This window comes from Accipiter gentilis, chromosome 31 (genome assembly GCF_929443795.1).
Source record: "Accipiter gentilis chromosome 31, bAccGen1.1, whole genome shotgun sequence".
Taxonomy (NCBI): Eukaryota; Metazoa; Chordata; class Aves; order Accipitriformes; family Accipitridae; genus Astur; species Astur gentilis.
The window spans coordinates 6763787-6782202 of record NC_064910.1 but is presented as its reverse complement, the minus strand read 5'-3'; the positions used below and the strand labels follow the sequence as shown (position 1 = coordinate 6782202).

Here is an 18416-nt window from a genome sequence, read left to right as displayed (position 1 = left end):
TCCGTCTCTTGCCCTTCGTACCTCTCGCTTTGTTCGCAATGCTGTGGCCTTGGAAGAGGCAGCATTTCTGCATGGGGGCCTCGCTTGATGTTCTGTTGAGGACTGAGCACTTTCTGACTTAGTCTTCCCCTCGATAGGCTCTCGAAGTTAGTCTAGGATCACTTCTACACCTCCCTGAGAAGGAGAAACAAGCTGCTGGGGCTGTTCAGTGCAGGCTGTGAGGTCATCTTGGGTCTATCTCCTAAGAGAGAGGATGACCAGTCCTACAGTTTTTTACCTAAAGCTGAACAGCCTCCAGTATTACCGGGTAGAGAGAAGCTTATCCTATCTCTTCTTGTATTGCCAAAGAGACAAATACAGGAAAGCAGATAATCAAATACCATTGGCTGAGTAAGGTGGGTAGCTACAGTAAGGGGTAGCAATGGGAAATTTACTTTTATATTGTAAAGTTGTTTCTGTTTTCATATATCCTTTTTATTGTCTGTGAGGAAAGTACTGATGGATAATAACTGGTCTAGGCAGAAAGAAGCCCCGTAATGACCTTTCACATCTTACTGCCTGCTATATCCTCTCTTCCTAATGTTTCCACATTGGCGTACTTGCCACTTCGGTGCAGTTCACTCTTGTGTTTTACGGTGCTGGTGAAAGCGGTAGGGAAGAAATCCTGCCAAGCCCCAAATGTATTTGGTTTCTTTATGGTAAAAAAAAAGGTGGTACTCATCTTCATATTTCTAGTGTAGTTGGTTTTATTGACTCCAGGCTTAACCTCCATTTATTTTGCCTTAGGTGGAGGAGAGATTTAGAAAAACTAATCAGGGCTCCCCTGAAGCACAGTCTAAACAGATGGGCAAAGTGTTGGAGCCACCAGTGCCTTCAAGATCAGAGTCCTTTTCCAACGGAAACTCAGAACCTGCTCAGCCTGCCCTGCAGAGGCCGATGGAGCCCCAGGTAAGTGCCCAGGAAAATCTTGGTGAGCCTGGAGGAAATGCAGAGGTCCCACCGTGTTTCCTTCAAATTTGCAGATCTTGGCACTTAGAAAGCCTTATGTAAAGGGTAGCGCTGTTACTCAAAGCAGCTTATTCAGTAGATTTGCTCTTTGTCTGGTTTTGCTTATTTTATTGATAAACTGATGGATTTGTGGGTTTGGTGGTGGTGTTTGGTGGTTGGGGTTTTTTTAATATTAGATCTACATTTGAACTGTTGCATTTCGTTATTATCTGTGCAACAGAGGAATGGTGGGCTAAACACTGGTGACAGTTGCAGTACACTTCTACAATTCAGAATTTGATCTGTGCAAGATATTTACTACCAAAAAGGATGCTCACGGAAGAAGTGAGCTTGCTTGGTTTTTTAAATTCTTGCAGAAAAAGCTAACTAAACAAGTGGCTTTTAATAGTACGAGCGCTGCTTCGAAGAGATTTACAAAACATGACTAAGAAAAGCAAGTTTGTTGTCAGTAGGCCTGTTGCTAAATAGAGCTCGGTACCACCCCTGGAAAATCAAAAAGAGGCTGAAACCACTGAGCTGCGTGGCTGCCGTCATTCTGTTGTTTCCTAATGAAGAGCCTCCAGATCTTGGTATCTGTATCTCTTAGGAATTACAGCATAAATTTTAAAAGTAACCTTTGTCTAAAACTTAGACATCGCCTATAAATTCTGAGTGATTTAGATGTGCTAAATTAAACAGTATAGTTCTGCATTCAGTTCCTCTGTTTCCATGCAGAATTTTCTTCTCCCAAATTAAGGCTGTTGATGACAGTGCAAGCTAAAACCATCCCTGATTGTGACTAGGTACTGCAACTCTTTTGGGCAGCAGGAGAGTTTGAACAGACGGGAGAGTGGGAGAAATTGGGACAGAACTTCATCTCTTACTCATTAATTCCTGGCTTTTATTCAAACCTCTCTGACTATTTCAAAATATTGGACTTGCATCTTCATGCTCTCTGTGCCAGTTACTTTTAAAGTCTGGGTCTTCCACTCACATTAATGATAGTCAGGCTCTTCAACAGCTGTGTGTATTAAAATTGAGGAAATAATAATCATATAAAAACAAATACAACCAGCCTACTGAAACTGGGATTGAAAGCAAAGTTTTGCTTAATTATTAGGTGTGAAAATAGTGTGTTCCTCAGTTATGACCTTTCCTCCTCCGTAGTTTCAGAAATTGACTCTGAAATGCAGGTTTCTGCACAAGGAGGGGGTAGGCTGAAGGGTCAGTATGGATTTCAGTGGAAATCCCAATGGAGGTCCGACTCTGGAGTCACTGTTGTGCCTTCTCAGTACGTGTAATTGAATATGTGTGTGTGTACATGTGTGCTTAGTTTGTGTATAAATATGTGTATATGTACAGTATATGGTACATATATGGTGTAAGTATAATATGCATTGTACATATGTATACTATATACAATATATATTATGGGTTTTTTTATATATATTGCAATGACTGTAAAGGAATAAAGGCTTTTGTGTTATGGTCTTTCTCCAAAAGTTTGGAACTGTATCTAGTTCCTAAATTGATTAGGTAACGTAAATGTCTGTCGGTTTGCACATTGTACAGCATTCTTTAATTTTGTACATTTCTTCAATTGAATATCTGCTTCAAATTTCCCAGCCCACCAGTGCTACCATGAGACCCGACCAAAGCCCACTGAAGACCGGGGAATGGATGGCAACTTCTGTCTTTAGTGGCCTTTGGGCTCAGGCTCACGGTGCAGATATTAGGTCCCTTTTTTTACTGGGCACCAGTGTATGTGTATGTGGAGAGCGTATCTCACAAAAAATGCATATGTGCTGTATTTTCAGTCTGTTACGTTCTTTGGGCGCTTGCCTTGCTTTTAAGTGCATTGATTCCACCCCACGCTTACCTAATGCCATAACCAATTTGTCTCTGCCCGCCCCACCTGCCTTTATTCTGTGTTAATTGGAAAGCCAGTTATACTGAGCGCATTGAATGTTTTATGTTTTGTTTTCTTGTAAGGTACAGTGGTCCCATCTGGCATCTCTCAAGAACAATGTTTCCCCTGTCTCGCGATCCCATTCCTTCAGTGACCCTTCTCCCAAATTTGCTCATCACCATCTTCGTTCCCAGGACCCATATCCACCTTCACGCAGTGAAGTGCTAAATCAGAGTTCTGACTCTAAGTCGGAGGTACCCGACCCCACCCAAAAGGCTTGGGCTAGATCAGACAGTGACGAGGTGCCTCCAAGGGTAAGAAGTAGAAAGACAGATGTGTGCTATTTTTTTTATTATTAATTATTATTTTTTTAAGGATGTGATACCCTGGGCACTGGGAAGACTGTGCCCTTGTGCCAGCATTGGTAACAGTATTTTGAAAGGCAGATCATAATGTAGGTGTTCAGTCAATGGGTTAATGGTAATCAACCTTAAGTACAATATTGAAGCTTAATATAAAACTGGCAGTTATTTACAGAATGCAGCTATTTCAGAGAGACAATTTATTATGCAAAGCTAAAAAATCATGACCATATTCAGGAAAGAATTTAAAATATCCCTGAGGTTATTGCTCAGAGTTAATTTTCCTCTTCATCTGTTAGCAACCCAAACTATGAATCATACACATACTTAAAATTGAGATGGAACTGAACAAAAAGGAAACATTCAATATATTTCCTCCTCCTCTCCTGCTCCCACCCCCTTCCCGTCCACTGGGATTTGCTTCTTCTGAGTATATTCTTGCTCCCCCACCAGTCTTTGCCTTCTGCTGATCCATTCCCGGGCATTTGTTTGGTTCCCCTGAGCTTATTCTCCTAATTCTCATGCTGTTTCAGCAAATTGCTTTGTGCCTCCCCTGCTTCAGTCAAAATGCCATATTCTTTTTAAATGTCTCAGTAGTTGGAGGGTAGCGGGGTGTGTATGTGTTTGTGTGGTAACTATTAAACACTACTTAATGTTAAGGCTAAACTTTGAGTTCTCTTCAAAATCTGAACAGCATCCCAACTAAGGCTCTTGGTTTTGTGGGTGTTTGTTTATTGCTTTTGGTCATTGATGCTAGCTTGGACTTAGAATTAAGTGTTGTTAAAATCTTAAGAATATATTCTGTAGCAGGAGATGTTTAATCTTCCTCTTCTGTCTCTCCTCTTCATGGGTTTAACGCAACCTTTTTTCTCCCAAGGTACCTGTGAGAACAACGTCCCGATCACCCGTCCTGTCCCGCCGCGATTCTCCACTGCAGGGTAGCGGGCAGCAAAATAACCAAGCAGGTCAACGAAACTCCACGAGGTTTGTAAGCGTACATGTCCTCGCTTTTCTCAAATTGGAAGGAAAAGGCTGATGGGAAGCCAGGCTTTTCCAGAGAGCTTTTGGCATTGTCTGTTGGATGTGAAAAGAAGATGAATTTGGATGCCTTTTCAGTAATGATAAATATTAATTTCCCCTGCTGCAGCACACGTGCCAACAAACACTGGCAAAATTTCTTCTTCCCTCTCCTGCTTTGAGTTGCTTGCCCCGTAACTTTAGCAATAATTTCAAAATATCCTTAAGATATCTGAAAAAACGTGGCCATTCATGAACATCTTGCCTTTTGGTGCAACAGGTCATCATGGGCGTACTGCAGGGCTTACTGGTAGCAGAATTGTTCATAACATCTAAAAGCAAAGAGATCTCAGAAACTTTCTGGCCTCTCAGCCAGACCCAGCCTTTAAGAGGGGGAGAAACATCCGTGAGCTGTGACACAGAGCATCTGAGGTCAGGAGGGAGGAGGAAGGGGCTGCCTCCAGAGCTCAGCAGAGCAACATGGACAGGCCACTCTGGAACTGCCTCACTGGACAGGGGTGAGGGTATACGGAGAAGGACAGGCAGTGATGTCTTTTTGGCTTGTGCTTGGGTGGCCAGGGCAATTCTGAGCCAATTTTAAACCTGCTGCGTGCAGGCTGAGAGAACTGTCCACTTTAGGTTAGATAAATAAGAATGGCAGGTAGACAGTTCCAAATAAAAAGAATACCCTACACCCACCTAAACCTCTTTTTTTTTTTTTTTTTTTTTTTTTTTATAACCATCGTAAATAAGGTAATAGATATTTCAAGGGGAGCCACTGCCCGGGCTGTGAAGCATCACTGATGCCCTCAGCTCAGTGTTAAGTGCTCTTTCAGATGAGTTATTAGCAAAACACTGAAGAGGAGTGATGTTTGAGTTTAGAAGCGGGAATCTGAAACTGAAGTGTATGACAAAGACTTTCTTCCCTCCCTGATACAGCAATATAGAGCCTCGCCTGCTGTGGGAAAGGGTGGAGAAGCTCGTACCGAGGCCGGGCAGTGGCAGTTCTTCGGGTTCAAGCAACTCTGGCTCACAGCCTGGCTCCCACCCCGGCTCTCAGAGTGGGTCTGGAGAGCGGTTCCGGGTGAGATGTAAGTCCTTCCCCCACCCTTTATAATGTTGCATTTCTAAATTAATTAAGTTGTAAAACAATCAGTAGTGAAGGATGATAGCCCTCCCTGGGAAAGATCTTTGAGCACGCAGTATGAAAGATGGGTTAGCTTCCAGTACCCACCCATTGGCTGTGTGTCCTTGTTTGGGAAAGACGGTAGGCGCAGAAGTCATCGTGAAAGTGTTTCATTATTCTTTGATTCACGTCCAGTCACTGCGGCATTTTCCTATGTGCAAGCAGCCCAGTCTCCATGCTCTCATAGCTCCCGTCCTCTTGTGTGCCAGGGCACATTTTGATGCTTGTTGCCTATCACCTTGGCCGTTATTGACGGGGTGCAGACTGCTACAGCTACGTCTCAGCTGAGCTACGCTGGATGCTGATGCAGTTTTTCCAGCTTGTGGCCACACTCGAGTTACCCTCTTTGATTTACAAGTGTGTGACAGTTTACTTTGGCTTCAGTCATAGGTCAGCTGCACCTATACAGATCACAGCTTCCGATGGTTTTTTGGATAGTCTTTCGGGGGCGCTGTAACAGTGAACCAGTGAAACTTAGGTCTTGCTGTCAGGCACTGCCTGATAGCCTTCTCGCCTCTCTTCCCCACTCCAAAATGAAGTAAGAAAACATGTTTTAGCTTCCTGCTAAATCTTTGTTCTGTGTTCTTTCGGGGTCTTGACATATGCAGCATCATCCAAATCAGAGGGTTCGCCATCGCAGCGTCACGAAAGTGCACCTAAAAAGCCTGAAGAGAAAAAGGAAGTCTTCAGACCTATCAAGCCTGCTGTAAGTCGCATCCACTTTCCCCTGTCCCACCTCTCTTTCAGGTAGGCTTACAAGAAGTGCAGTGTGAGCTTCCATTCATGGTGCCTTTGGGGGTGAACTTCAGGGAGTTGGAGTTTGTATCTGTGGGCCTAGCAGCATGTCTTGGGCTCTGCAACTGCCTGCACGCATCACAGTACTTTAAATATTAGAATTTGCTCTGCTTCTGGGATTGATTTCTGCTCTCTGGTCTTCTTCCTTCCTAACCTTTGCCTTTCTCTCTTTCAATCCTGTGCTTCCTTCCTGGGGCTGGACCAATGATCGTGCATTTGCCCTGAATGTGCCAATGCTGGGCTGAATGGTGCAGGCAGAAGTGGTAAGACCTTAAATTGTTGCTATTTTCTGGGGAAGATATATTTCTGACATTTTCTTTATCTGGCTGCTGTTACAGTTGATTATGGCTCCATGTCCAGTTATATCTGAGGATCACAGTGGGTTTTTGCAGTATTTCCAGCTTTCCTTAAAACTTTTTTCTCTTGCTATTAAGATACTGCACTAGCACCCAAATCTGTCAGTTAAAGCTGCTTTCTTAAAGAAACAGAGAGGTTGGTCCTTCACTTCTCACAGTATAATGTGTGAAGTATTTGCCATAAACTCTATTGAGCTAAATAAAGCATAGCTAACACAATTGAGAGCAGATTGCACTGACTGCAAACCTGGTTTGCCCACACTCCAGGCTGCAGACAGAAAAGCAGCTTACATCCCATACTATTTGACAGTTGTGTGCGACTGAGATGGTGCTAATGAATCTGACTTCTCAGGTGAACTCCTTAGCGTGGATCCATGCAACTGGAAATGGATCAAAAGGTTTCAAGGAGATCAGTTCTCTGTGCCTGTGCCTTAGTTGGCTCAATGAGTCTTACGATCTTTCTGCTACCTTGCTGCCTAGATTTCTTGTGCTGGATGCTATTCACCTAGAAAGTTTAGGAAAATGAACTGTGACAGTCAACCGCTGTGTGACAGTGGGTCTGGGTGCTTGTATATGTCCTATTCAGATGGTATAATGGGATAAACTGAAGTCATGATCAGATAGTTTGGGTTCAGAGTATGCACATTTTTTCTATAAGATGGCAAGGCCTCCTTACGTTGACTCTTTTGGTGCTTTAATTTATCAGAAAATGAGTTTTGGTAACTATCAGGAATGAATAAATCAAAGGAAACAGTATTGCTGGGGCTATGGAAACAGAGCAGTGGACAAGTGAGCAAACTCAGGCTCTAATCCTGTGGGTTTGTCTTGCAAACTCTTCTCCTCTCTTCCTTGCAACATCATTTTTTTCCTCCCTCTCCCATCAGGATTTAACTGCGTTGGCAAAGGAATTGCGAGCGGTAGAGGATGTGCGACCTCCACATAAAGTAACGGATTATTCATCCTCAAGTGAGGAGTCAGGGACAACAGATGAGGAAGATGATGATATGGAACAAGAAGGAGCAGATGAATCTACATCTGGACCAGATGATGTCCGAGCAGTGTTAGTTCTTGTAACAGTGTTTTGCTTCTGTTTTCCCTCTTAGGGGGTTGAAGGAAAAGGACGTTGGGTATTTTGGCTTGTATGTTAGTTCTTTCAGCTGACAACAATCTTATGAGCAAGACATAGCCTTGTATGTTCACGTTTTCAAACACTGAGGGTAACCTTTTCAAAAAGCAGGCTTTTATAAATTGCATCCTTTCCCTCTTCTTCCTTGATTTGTTATAAAACAAGAAGCATTGTTTAACAAAGTCCTGACTTTTTTTTTTAATAGAGAAGCTTTTCTAGTCTGGTTATGTAAATATTCCACTCTGGTCCCAATATAAATGAATTTTGAGTGTGCCTTGGTGTAGGGCAGCAAAAGCTGGGGCACGAGTGCTATTATCTCACTCCAGTTATTTCTTGTCCGGCAAATAGGTCAACATTGAACTTGAGCAATGGTGAAACAGAGTCAGTGAAAACGATGATCGTCCATGACGATGTGGAGAGTGAACCTGCCTTGACTCCTTCTAAGGAGGGCACCTTAATTGTCCGACAGGTATTGCTTTTCCTTCCCTGTGCAGTGCTGCACCTTTTCTGTGCTCATTAACCCACTCGCTCATTCACCCATGCTGTTTCTACATTATATTTGTTGTTCGTATTATCAAGACACAGCTGTAGTGAATTTCAGATGAGCAAGATGTTTGATGCATGCAAAGAGGAGAGTAGCCCTTCACCCCTTGCTTCTGTTTTGCATGCTTTCCAGTGACACCCATGGCAGCACCATGCAGAGTACCTCAAAGTCTGTGGGAGAGAAGGGTAGAAAAGCTGCAGGTGTGCGGAGCAAGTACCTGGAGCAAGAACTTAGTTTAGTTTTACCATAGAACCAAACATGGCTCTCAGGAGTGGGGCTGGGAGGGAGGCTGGGGGGGAGCGTTCAGGGTTTTTAAATTGTTTTGAACCTGTAGTTGAGGGTATACAGACCAACCAGATGACATACACACACACGTACATACAAATTCATGCAACAGTTAGCGTGGGGGAACAGAGAAGCAAAACAGGTGGCGAGGCAGAGAATGTGGACAGAGCTAGAGCGCTGTGTTGTTGCCTTTGATTCTGAAAATACTGCATTCTTGTGCCTCTGAAAGATAATGACTCCCTGCTTTAAATGAGCTCGTGTGTTAATGAGCGTGCTAGCTTATAGGAGTTTCCTCAGTAATCACATTTCTGAATTTCACAACTGAATGCCAATTTCTTAATTGAGCCCTCTGGTTTGAAAATTAAGATTTCATGCTTATTGTTTTAAATAGTTAGCTGAAGGCATTCACCAGACAGTCCAAGCTCATATCTGTACAGGATTTAAGTTAGTCTTAAACAAAACAATAGGGGAAGAAATCCTCCCCCCACCCCCCAAAATGTGCTTGTCCGTGTTGTGGTGAAAGACTTACCAGTGCAGTTACTCTTCTGTTAATTAGTGTAACTGGCTGTGCAAGTCAACCACATGAACTAAGCTTTTGCCTGCCGGAAGAGGTGGGAATTTGTTGAATTCTAGTAGCTCTGCCCACTTCCCCTTTCCATCCAGGCATCAAGGCATGTATTATCAGCTTATTTTTTAAAATAAATTAAAAAATCAATGTAAAAAGGTAGGAAGCGAGCGAGGGAGAGAAGGAGAGAGGTTGTTAGGGATATAGACCTTTAAGCAGCACTTGAGCAAGACAAGTGTGCCTGTTTTTTCTACAGAGTACAGTTGACAAAAAGCGTGCCAGCCATCATGAGAGCAATGGCTTTGCCGGTCGCATTCACCTCTTGCCAGATCTCTTACAGCAAAGCCATTCCTCCTCCACCTCCTCCACCTCCTCCTCCCCATCCTCCAGCCAGCCGACACCCACCATGTCCCCACAGACACCCCAGGACAAGCTAACTACTAATGAGGTATGTCTTACACCACAGCTGGCTGCTTTCGTAGGGTTATAGCAGCATCGCCGAGTAGCTAGTTTGCAAAGGAACTCCAGCCAATCTCCCCTGCTTTTTTTTTCTGTCACCTTTGTTCCCACCTCCCAAATAACACATTTCAGTTCTGTGTAAGAAGCCCTTAACTCTAGAGCAGTCCCACGCCAAACTTGCCAGTTTACTATTTTTGCTTCTTCTTAGTGAGTCATTAATTGCATGGCGTTCGTTTTAAACTAAACTTGACTACTGCATTTTCAAGCCAATACTCTTTTTTTAATTCTGTTTTATTCCGGGAGCAGGCTAATTGCAAGCAGTGTGCCTCTTAAAAATTAGCGGTTACTTTTGGCTTTGTCAGTAAAGGCTGGGCTAGTAACTCCGCACGTATGAGGAGCTGCTTGTGGAAACTCACCCTTTGGGAGAGGAAGCGGCCGCGGAGGGATTTTGCTCTTTAAAGCTTGCCACATGGGCTGGGTGAACAAATCAGGTGTTGCCCGGGAGGGTTGGAAAAGCCTGGGGTATTGTTGTTTTCAAATAACGAACGGGGGGAAATCTTCGGGTTTTTTCCAAGTGTGTGCGTACTCTCAAAAGCGGCTGTGTAAAGATGACCGTCCTCCACCCGCACTGGTTGCGTCCAGGTGGAGAAGCAAGGCTTCGCCGCGGGGGAAGCTCCCTCTTGTGCCGTCCTGGGCTGATCCCGGTTCGGTGCCTTCCCTTACTCACCCCTGGTGAGTGGTGGGCAAGACCAGTGCTCCACGTGTGTGTAACCCCTGGCAGCAGAGGAGTGTGAACGGGGGCGTTACTTGCCCCTTACCAACCCTAGCAGTGAGCGAGGATGGTGGCTCTGCTCCCGGCTGGGGGGCTGGCCTGGCTTTCGGGGAGAGCCTCTTTCTGTACGCAAGCAGGAGTGGTACAGGGGGAGCAAAATTGGGTGAAAAGAAGCTGTTGCTTCTCAGGGCCGTCCTGCCAGGTGGGCTGTGACGAGGAGAGGTTGCCTTGAGCTGGGTAGGCTGATGGCAATGCACGTGTTTACCGCAGGATCAAAAATGCTTCTGAACCACGTAGCAGGAGGGTGGGTTGGAGGGTTTTCTCCTAGAAATTCGGTTAGCGTACTTAATTTTCAGCTATGCTTCATTGGTCTTTGATCTTCCTAAAAGCACACTCTTGTAGGTTATAGAGATCAGCCGATTGATGCAGAGATACGCTTGCTCATTACTTTGATCTAAGCAATAAATAAGCAGGGTTCAGTTAACTCCGCTTGGGAAGTGAAGGCTGTGGCAGTGGCTGGTGGCGAAGGAGTCTTTCGGTATTGAGCTGTGCAGGGGAGTGATACACTCCTAAGACCCGCTGCTATTTTTTCTGCAGAGAGTAGAGGCTTAGAAAGATCAGAGGTTGATTAGTTGATGATAAAGAAGTGTCTCTAACTACATTTGCATAAAGCTGAACAAAAACCCAGTACTGCTTGGTATAATTTACCCACATGCATGCCCTTTATCTATATATATTCTTTTTTTTTTTTTACTTGTCCCGTTCTGCTTCAGTATGCAGTGTTGTGACTATAATACTAAACTGGCAAGGGTTTTTAAGTTGTTCCATTTCCACTTTTAACAGTTCATTGTTTCACTTGTCTTCTTCCTTTCTTTATGTTTTTTTCATGTTTAGACCACATAACTCAGCAAGCACTAGTGATTTTATCCACTACATATTCATAGCTTCATATCACCGTTTGCTACACCTTCCACACTAATGAGCCCCTTTGTTCGATACAGGTTTAATATGTTGCTTTGTCAAATAAAGGTGGAAGAACCTGCTGCAGCTTTCTGGCAAGAGGCTCAGTTTAAACAAAACAGGGAGAATGAACAGTAGTGGACACTGAAACATAATCCACTGTAGAAGTGAATGCTTGATCCCAGATGGTTCTGATTTTGTCGCACAAGCCAAGAGATCAAACTTCATAATTTATTAAACTAGCTCACTTTAGGACATGCTTTATAAATTCAAAAGTTGTAGGCAGTGGACAGTTTGCAGAGAAGATAGTATACATACATTTAAGCGGATTTTTTAAAAAAAGAAACATTCCCTCGCTTTGTGCCTGACTGTAGTGGCCACTCCTGAAAATCTTCGCTAGCAGCTGAGCTGACAGGGACGACAGTTTAGCTAATTACATTTTGCTGTAACATGTGCAGTGTGCATATGTATCTAGTTCAGGTGTGGTGCCTGCAGTGCATTGTGTATCTGTAAAGGAAGTATGAACGCTTGGGGAGGCTCTGTAGCATAATTCTGTAGTGACTTAAAAATGTTGGTTGTTGTTATCCGTGCTTTTTATTGTCATTAATATTAATAAAGTTGAAATTTACATTGCAGACTCAGTCCGCTAGTAACACACTCCAGAAACACAAATCTTCCTCCTCCTTTACACCTTTTATAGACCCCAGATTACTACAGATTTCTCCATCTAGTGGGACAACTGTGACTTCTGTGGGTAAGTAAAGTAGCTGAAGACGACAATTGCAAAAGGGTTCAGTGACTTCAGTGGCTCTTTAAAATACTTACGAATGTTAGCATCATGCTTTTTATTTGATTTGCAAGGGATTGCATAGTTTATTTCTTTTTCCATTTACATTTCTTACAAAAAGAAAGACTTGCTCAGTATTCTCAGTTACTGATTTGGGTTGTATGGTGTAAAGAATATATGGCCAGAATTTAGCACTTGAGGGATATTACATGCACTTTACTTTTCTCTTTTTCAGTAGGATTTTCTAGTGAAGCAATGAGATCAGAGGCAATAAGGCAAGACCCTACGCGGAAAGGATCAGTTGTCAATGTGAATCCCACGAATACGCGGCCACAGAGTGATACCCCAGAGATTCGCAAATACAAGAAGAGATTCAATTCTGAGATACTGTGTGCTGCCTTATGGGGTAATGCAAACCTGTTCCTCCCTTGCCTCCTGCACGTCTGAAGTGCAGATGTGCCACTATGAGCTTACAGTCTTTGAGAACGTATCTCTGAAACCATAGCTGTTTTCTCTGCTTTTATTCAATGCTTGTTTATATCTTTTTCTTGCAAGAGCTGATTATATTATTATATTTTTTACAGTATGTTGCTTCTGCTTTGATATAATTTCCCACTGCTGTATACATGCTTCTGATGGCACCGTTCAGACTTCCTTCAGCCCGTCAGGATGTCCTTTTCAGCTCTCTCTAACCCCTGCTAGTACATCTCTTGCAGCTTGTGGGAGCTTGTAGTCAAATTTTTGCGTTGTATTCCTGGTGCACACAGGGTATTTCTTTTGAAAAATAATCATCTTCTTAAGCCTTTTGCTAGTGTGTTGTTGCGGACCTTGATTTAAGAGGTGTTTTGTAAGATGACTTTCCACCTCAGTCATCAGTTTATGTAGGAAGGAAGAGGGAAAAAGAGAAGGGTAGGAGGGATGTTTTACAGTGTGTGACTGTGGCTTGGTTTCGTTAAGAGCGGTTTAGTGCAGAGAGGAGCTGGGTATGGGATGTCAGCTGACCAAGTGCGTCTGGCCTTCTTGTCACAAGGGAGAATTTATGTGGGTGTCAGACAGTCAGGATCCTACACTGGTGGAAGGCTTAGGGCATTGCTTGTTGCCTGCTGTAATGTGGAATCACTGCTGCAACACCCAGCGAAAGCTTTTCTCTGCTGTGTCATTTCTTTCTCAGCCAGAAGCTATGGGGCCACCTGAATTTTTTCATTATCTAGATGTTAATAGATGATGCTTGTGTATATTACGTACATATTTATCTAGTATCCCTAAACTTAACAGACTGTAAGTGCACGTGCATGTCATTTTAAAAACTATGAAGAGAGTTGGCCGTTCCCCTGAGTCACATGATGACTGTATAAGTAACACAGTGTACTTCTCTTGTTTACATTTTCACAGCTCTTTCCGAGGCTTTAGTTCTCTTTTGGGGTTCTTTCCAGCATTTCTTGTTTCTCAGAACAGCACTGTGGTCCTGTCCTTCTAGCCATGTCAATTAAATAGCTCTCCTGGCACCTTAGCTTCCTATCTGCTGTTTTCTTTATTTCCAGAATTTACTGGTGGGAATTTTTACCCCAGTGCTATTTCTGCATGTATTCCTATGAATAATTATCTGATAAAATGAAGACTTGTGCAAATGTAAACTTTCAGGCTGTGATAGGGCGAAGACAGAGAGAAATCGTATGGGATCAGTACAGATGACTCGTGATTTCTCTGATCTGCCTTGTTTTGCCAGTAGCAATTTGTGTTAATGGTTTTATATTTCTTTGATCCATTTATCTGACTGTTATGGTGATTTAAAGTACAGGTGTAAAATCCTAGAGGTGTTTTACAGCTGTGACAAAGCGTTCCATTGTTGAACATTTAAGGCCAAGCTGATGGTGATGCAAGCTGGTACACATGCTTATTTCTTGATAAGGTTTAGCTTCCTTTACCTTTAAGCAAATTAAGCCATTCAATGGTGATGTTTCTTACTCAAAAAGAGGGGGGGCTTGCCTTGCTTTGTTTTGCTTTGCCTTTATCAGTGCTAATGCCATAGTATCTGGCAGGTTGCTGGTTGCATTAGGTCTGTGATGCTGTTTCTTCTAGTTCTGACTGGTGAAAGTCAATGTTAATGACACGGATGCAGCAGCGTAGGCTTTTACACCCAGCCTCCGCAGAGAGCGTTTACTTTTTCAGGAAGCGTTTCCATTTGTTTGAAAAACCAGAACTGCTTAATTGTAGGGTGGCACTAGAAGAGCTCTGCTGGCTGTGAATAAAGACAGTGCCTGCATTTTAAAATACAGCCACTGCTTGCCACCGACATAGTACCTCATTTGTTTCATCTCAAAATGCATATAGCTAAGGAAAGGGATTGGGGACGGGTGTGCATGTAAACTTGAAGCAGAAGCAACTGTACCACAAAGGCGGCAGAGGAAGAGATGAGGGTGGAGGTGGAAGCAATTGAGCACCGATGTGCAAAGAGGGGAAGGGACCCCGAGAGAGCAGTTGGCATGTGGCTTGCTTTGAATTGTAATCCACGCTGGAAAAAATACAAAAATACATGTCGAAGCTGAATCACTTCCAGCTTTAGTCAATGGGTCCTGGAGCTGCAGGAAGGAGACCGACTGCTGGGCACTTCCCTGGCTGGTTTGGTGCTGCTGCAGCCTGTGCCGAGCCCTGACGCAGTGCGTGCCTCGCTGTCCCTGCTACCTGCTGCTGCTTCCCAGTTGGAGGATGTCTCCCAGTACGGGAGATGGACCGTGTGAAACTCCCCCCTGGGCAAAATGCCCCTGGGGGCTGTGGGATGGGATCCAGCGGGTGCAGACCCATGTGGGGGATGCAGAGGGAGGAGGAGGGCAGGACGGGGACGGAGGAGATGTCAGCAGGGGAAGGAGAGCCTGGGAGAGCAGCAGACCCTCTCCCAAGACAGGCTCTGTGCCTGCCGGCATCCGTGGGCTCTCCTGCCTGGAGGGGGCAGAGGAACAGCAGAACAGCAAATCTGAGCAAAGAGATGTGGCGGTTTCTGGGGACTGCTAGGACCTCTGAAGTTTCCTTACTTGAAAAGGCAAGAGAGAGGAGGACGGAGATGTGTGATGGTTTCTGACCTCTTCTCATCCATTCAGAGGCTTTTCAGAGTGGCCCAGCACCAGCAGCTCAGGCCCCTTCCCCTTCATTACCTCCCGCTGGCTGCCGCTCTGCTCCCCCCTAACACCCTGTCCCCTTGGGGAGACACGTCGTGCCCCTCGGCTCAGGGTGAACGTGTCCCCCCTTTTGCAAACCGCTCCCATGCCTGGTAGCCACGCTGTTGTTTAGGTAGCGTTCCTCATCCTTCTTCAGTACTGTGAGAAGGCATGTCACTGCTGTAGATGCAGACCGCACCGAGACACTGAGCCCACGTGCCGCCTTAGAAAAGGTTCATCATGGGATCAGTCCAGATGATACATCCATTGGCACTGGTATAGTTGTATCTGGGCATTAATTGTCTGACTAGGGTTTAAGGCCATTAAGCAATATAGCTATGAACATCTTTGTGTGAGTTTTGCTTTTCTCATTTTGTTATTTTATTCTGCTTAAGGATGACAAGTTTTACTTGGGGATTGCAACACAGAAGTCTAATAAAGCGAGTCAGATGTTTGGTTTGATTTCCATTCCCTGTGCTGTATCTGACCTTTCTCTGCACAATTTATGAGCTCCTGGACTGAAACACTGTTGCAAATAAATAGCTACAAAGTTTAAGAGTAATAATATATTAATAGATTTTTAAAACCTAGTCTCACATATGTACATATATTTATTACTATAAAAATGTAATTGATTTTAAATACTAAGGTTTTGTGGACTCTTGGAAAGTGTGCCAGCGGATGTTTGGACTTTTGCATGAAGAAACTGGCCTACTGACTTTTCTCATCTGTATTTGCTTGATCTTTAGGAGAAGTCTGTGGAAACACAAAATTACTATAATTCCTCTAGTTTTAACATTCAGATGGAAAAGGCTGTTGGGTAGCTGAGAACCAGCCCTGTGCCTATCCTTTTACAAGAGAGCTGCACCACAATCTCTTTCTTCCAGTGGGGACCAAGCCCTTACCACTGCTTTTTTGCAATGTCCTTGTCAAAAGCATCCTCTTACCAACCCCCCTCCCAAGAGCTAATACATTTTCAGAATAACATAAGCTTGGGTACCACTTAGTGCCTCACCCCTTCTCCAACACGAGGGTGCCTTTTTGTTTGGGAAATGGTGCTCTAGAAAGCTTTCCGTGGTCTACCAGTTTTTCACCCTCTTGAATGCTGCAATTTGGTGTCAGTAGTCACCGTGGGCAGGTAGAGAGCCTCTACACCATGAGATCTTTTAGGCTGCAGGCAGCTGAGACCCAACCAGCAGTGGTTAGACCTGCTTGAAACAAGACAGTTGCTATATCAAGCATCAGTTGATCGGAATATGTGGGAAACCTGCGTACTAACTTGGATCTTCGGTTTTGTTTCTTCTAGGAGTGAACTTGTTAGTGGGCACTGAAAGTGGTCTGATGCTGCTAGACAGAAGTGGTCAGGGGAAGGTTTATCCGCTCATCAATCGAAGACGATTCCAGCAAATGGATGTACTTGAAGGGCTGAATGTCTTGGTGACAATTTCTGGTAAAGTTAACTGTTCAACATGATTTTTTCCCCCATCTGGCATGGCATGGCTGAAAGCTTTTCTTGGCAGCCTGTGTGTTGAGGGGGAAGTCCTGACGTGACTGAAGTCAGTGGGTTTTCCATCATTTCACCTCTCTGAGTCTACAGTTTGTTTCTGCAAGTGAATCATTTTCCACACAACGCCCTGTGCCTACTTGCTCCCTGTCCTTCCTCCTGTGGGGTGGCCTTTAAAAATGCTGCATGCGTAAGTCAATGCTTTGTGAAGTTTGTAAAAATGGCACTCTTTCCCTCTGTCGTGATTACTTTCAAGCTGGCGTCTTTCTAACCAAAACACGATTTGCTACTTGGTTTTAAAGACATCTCGCGTGTTCAAATCTGTAGAATGGGAAATGCTGTTGCGAAGTAGGGAAAGAAGAGGGACGTGCAGTGAGTGTGTGTGTGTGTGTTTGCGAGAGGGGAGTGCAGTGTGTACGTGACGTGGAAATTACCAGGGTGAGAAGGCAGATCGGTGCAGCTTTTGGCCTTGTCTCTCGCTGGCTGCAACTGCAGATGGCAAAGCAACGGGAGATGAAGGGTGGTGGTGGTTGTTGTGTTTGTTTTGTGCACGCTGATGAAAAATGTGTTTTATGAAGCTTGAGGTTCCAGACTCTTTGGCTCCAGAGAGTTATTGCATAAGGTTATCCTGCTGTTAAGCAACTTGATGTGGTGCACTGTTAATCTTTCTTCACAGGTGTCATTCAGCCATTTACCTTCCTTTTGTTTTGGTTTCTTTGTGAAATCAGCCTTTGCTATGCTGCGCATGTGCGACAGGGAGAGGATGTTAAATGAGGTTTCTCACAGTGGCCCCTGTGTCGTGGTTCAGAGCTACCCAAATTTCTTTTGAGGCTCCAGAACCCCTCTGACTCCACTGGAGGAGCTCTCTGACTCTCCCAACACTTGTGCAAAAGGACACACATCTAGACAATTTAATGCAATTTTATGCATTAGCGGTGTTATGCTGCTACAGGTCCAAAGAACTGTGCCCATGCTGGTGTCATCAACACGGGACTTTGTTTCTGTCTCGAACAACCGTATTTTATTGGCTTGTCGCTTGCTGTGTCCTCAGCTACAGCTATGCTGTGAAATCTTTAAAAAGAAACGATGAATCAAAGCGGGTTTAAAAAAAACACAACCTGCTGCATCCTTTTGATGTCTAATGCTGTACATTAAAATGTAAGCTGTTTGAAAAGCACCATTTGATAGGGTATATTCTATAGTAGACCTTGTAAACAAAAATATTGTATAATCCAGCTTGTGTAAAATCTGTTGGTTTGAGGCATACCCTACACAGACGACAAGTGTCTGTGATTCAGTGTTGCATGTAATTGTTTTAGGTTTATTTACGTTTGCGTCAGTCATGATCGGAGTACCCTGACACATCCGTTTTCTTTGTTTCCTTCAAAACTATTGCTTCCTCTGTGGAGACATGATACGTTAACCCTTAAGAAATCAGCAGATCTTTGGCTGGTTATGCCCAGGCTCCCCCTTACGTCCCTCTTTTGGCTTCTGCACCGCAGTTCTCAATTTAAGCTACTGTCATGCTGGACTTCCCTTAGTGTCTTTTTATTTGCGGTGAGTTGCTCCACCTCTCCAGGCAAACTAGGAACGCTGAAATGAGGTCATGTTTCTGCAAACAGTCCGTTTTGGCAGATTGGTTATGGAGCT

General features: G+C 44.1%; 1 protein-coding gene across 9 annotated transcripts in view; it reads left to right on the top strand.

The window, feature by feature from the left end:
* Positions 1-18416, top strand: part of MAP4K4 (mitogen-activated protein kinase kinase kinase kinase 4) — a 170408-nt gene that overhangs the window by 137414 nt on the left and 14578 nt on the right. For 3 of the 9 annotated variants that reach the window (XM_049834553.1, XM_049834550.1, XM_049834557.1), the window contains 11 exons: positions 787-948; positions 2980-3210; positions 4136-4242; positions 5215-5366; positions 6070-6167; positions 7497-7672; positions 8087-8207; positions 9389-9580; positions 11960-12077; positions 12346-12516; positions 16569-16712. In XM_049834553.1, the coding sequence (XP_049690510.1) occupies positions 787-948; positions 2980-3210; positions 4136-4242; positions 5215-5366; positions 6070-6167; positions 7497-7672; positions 8087-8207; positions 9389-9580; positions 11960-12077; positions 12346-12516; positions 16569-16712 (1672 nt within the window). The remainder of the gene's footprint in view (positions 1-786; positions 949-2979; positions 3211-4135; positions 4243-5214; positions 5367-6069; positions 6168-7496; positions 7673-8086; positions 8208-9388; positions 9581-11959; positions 12078-12345; positions 12517-16568; positions 16713-18416) is intronic. The other 6 variants (XM_049834558.1, XM_049834554.1, XM_049834552.1 and 3 more) reach the window with 5 other exon arrangements.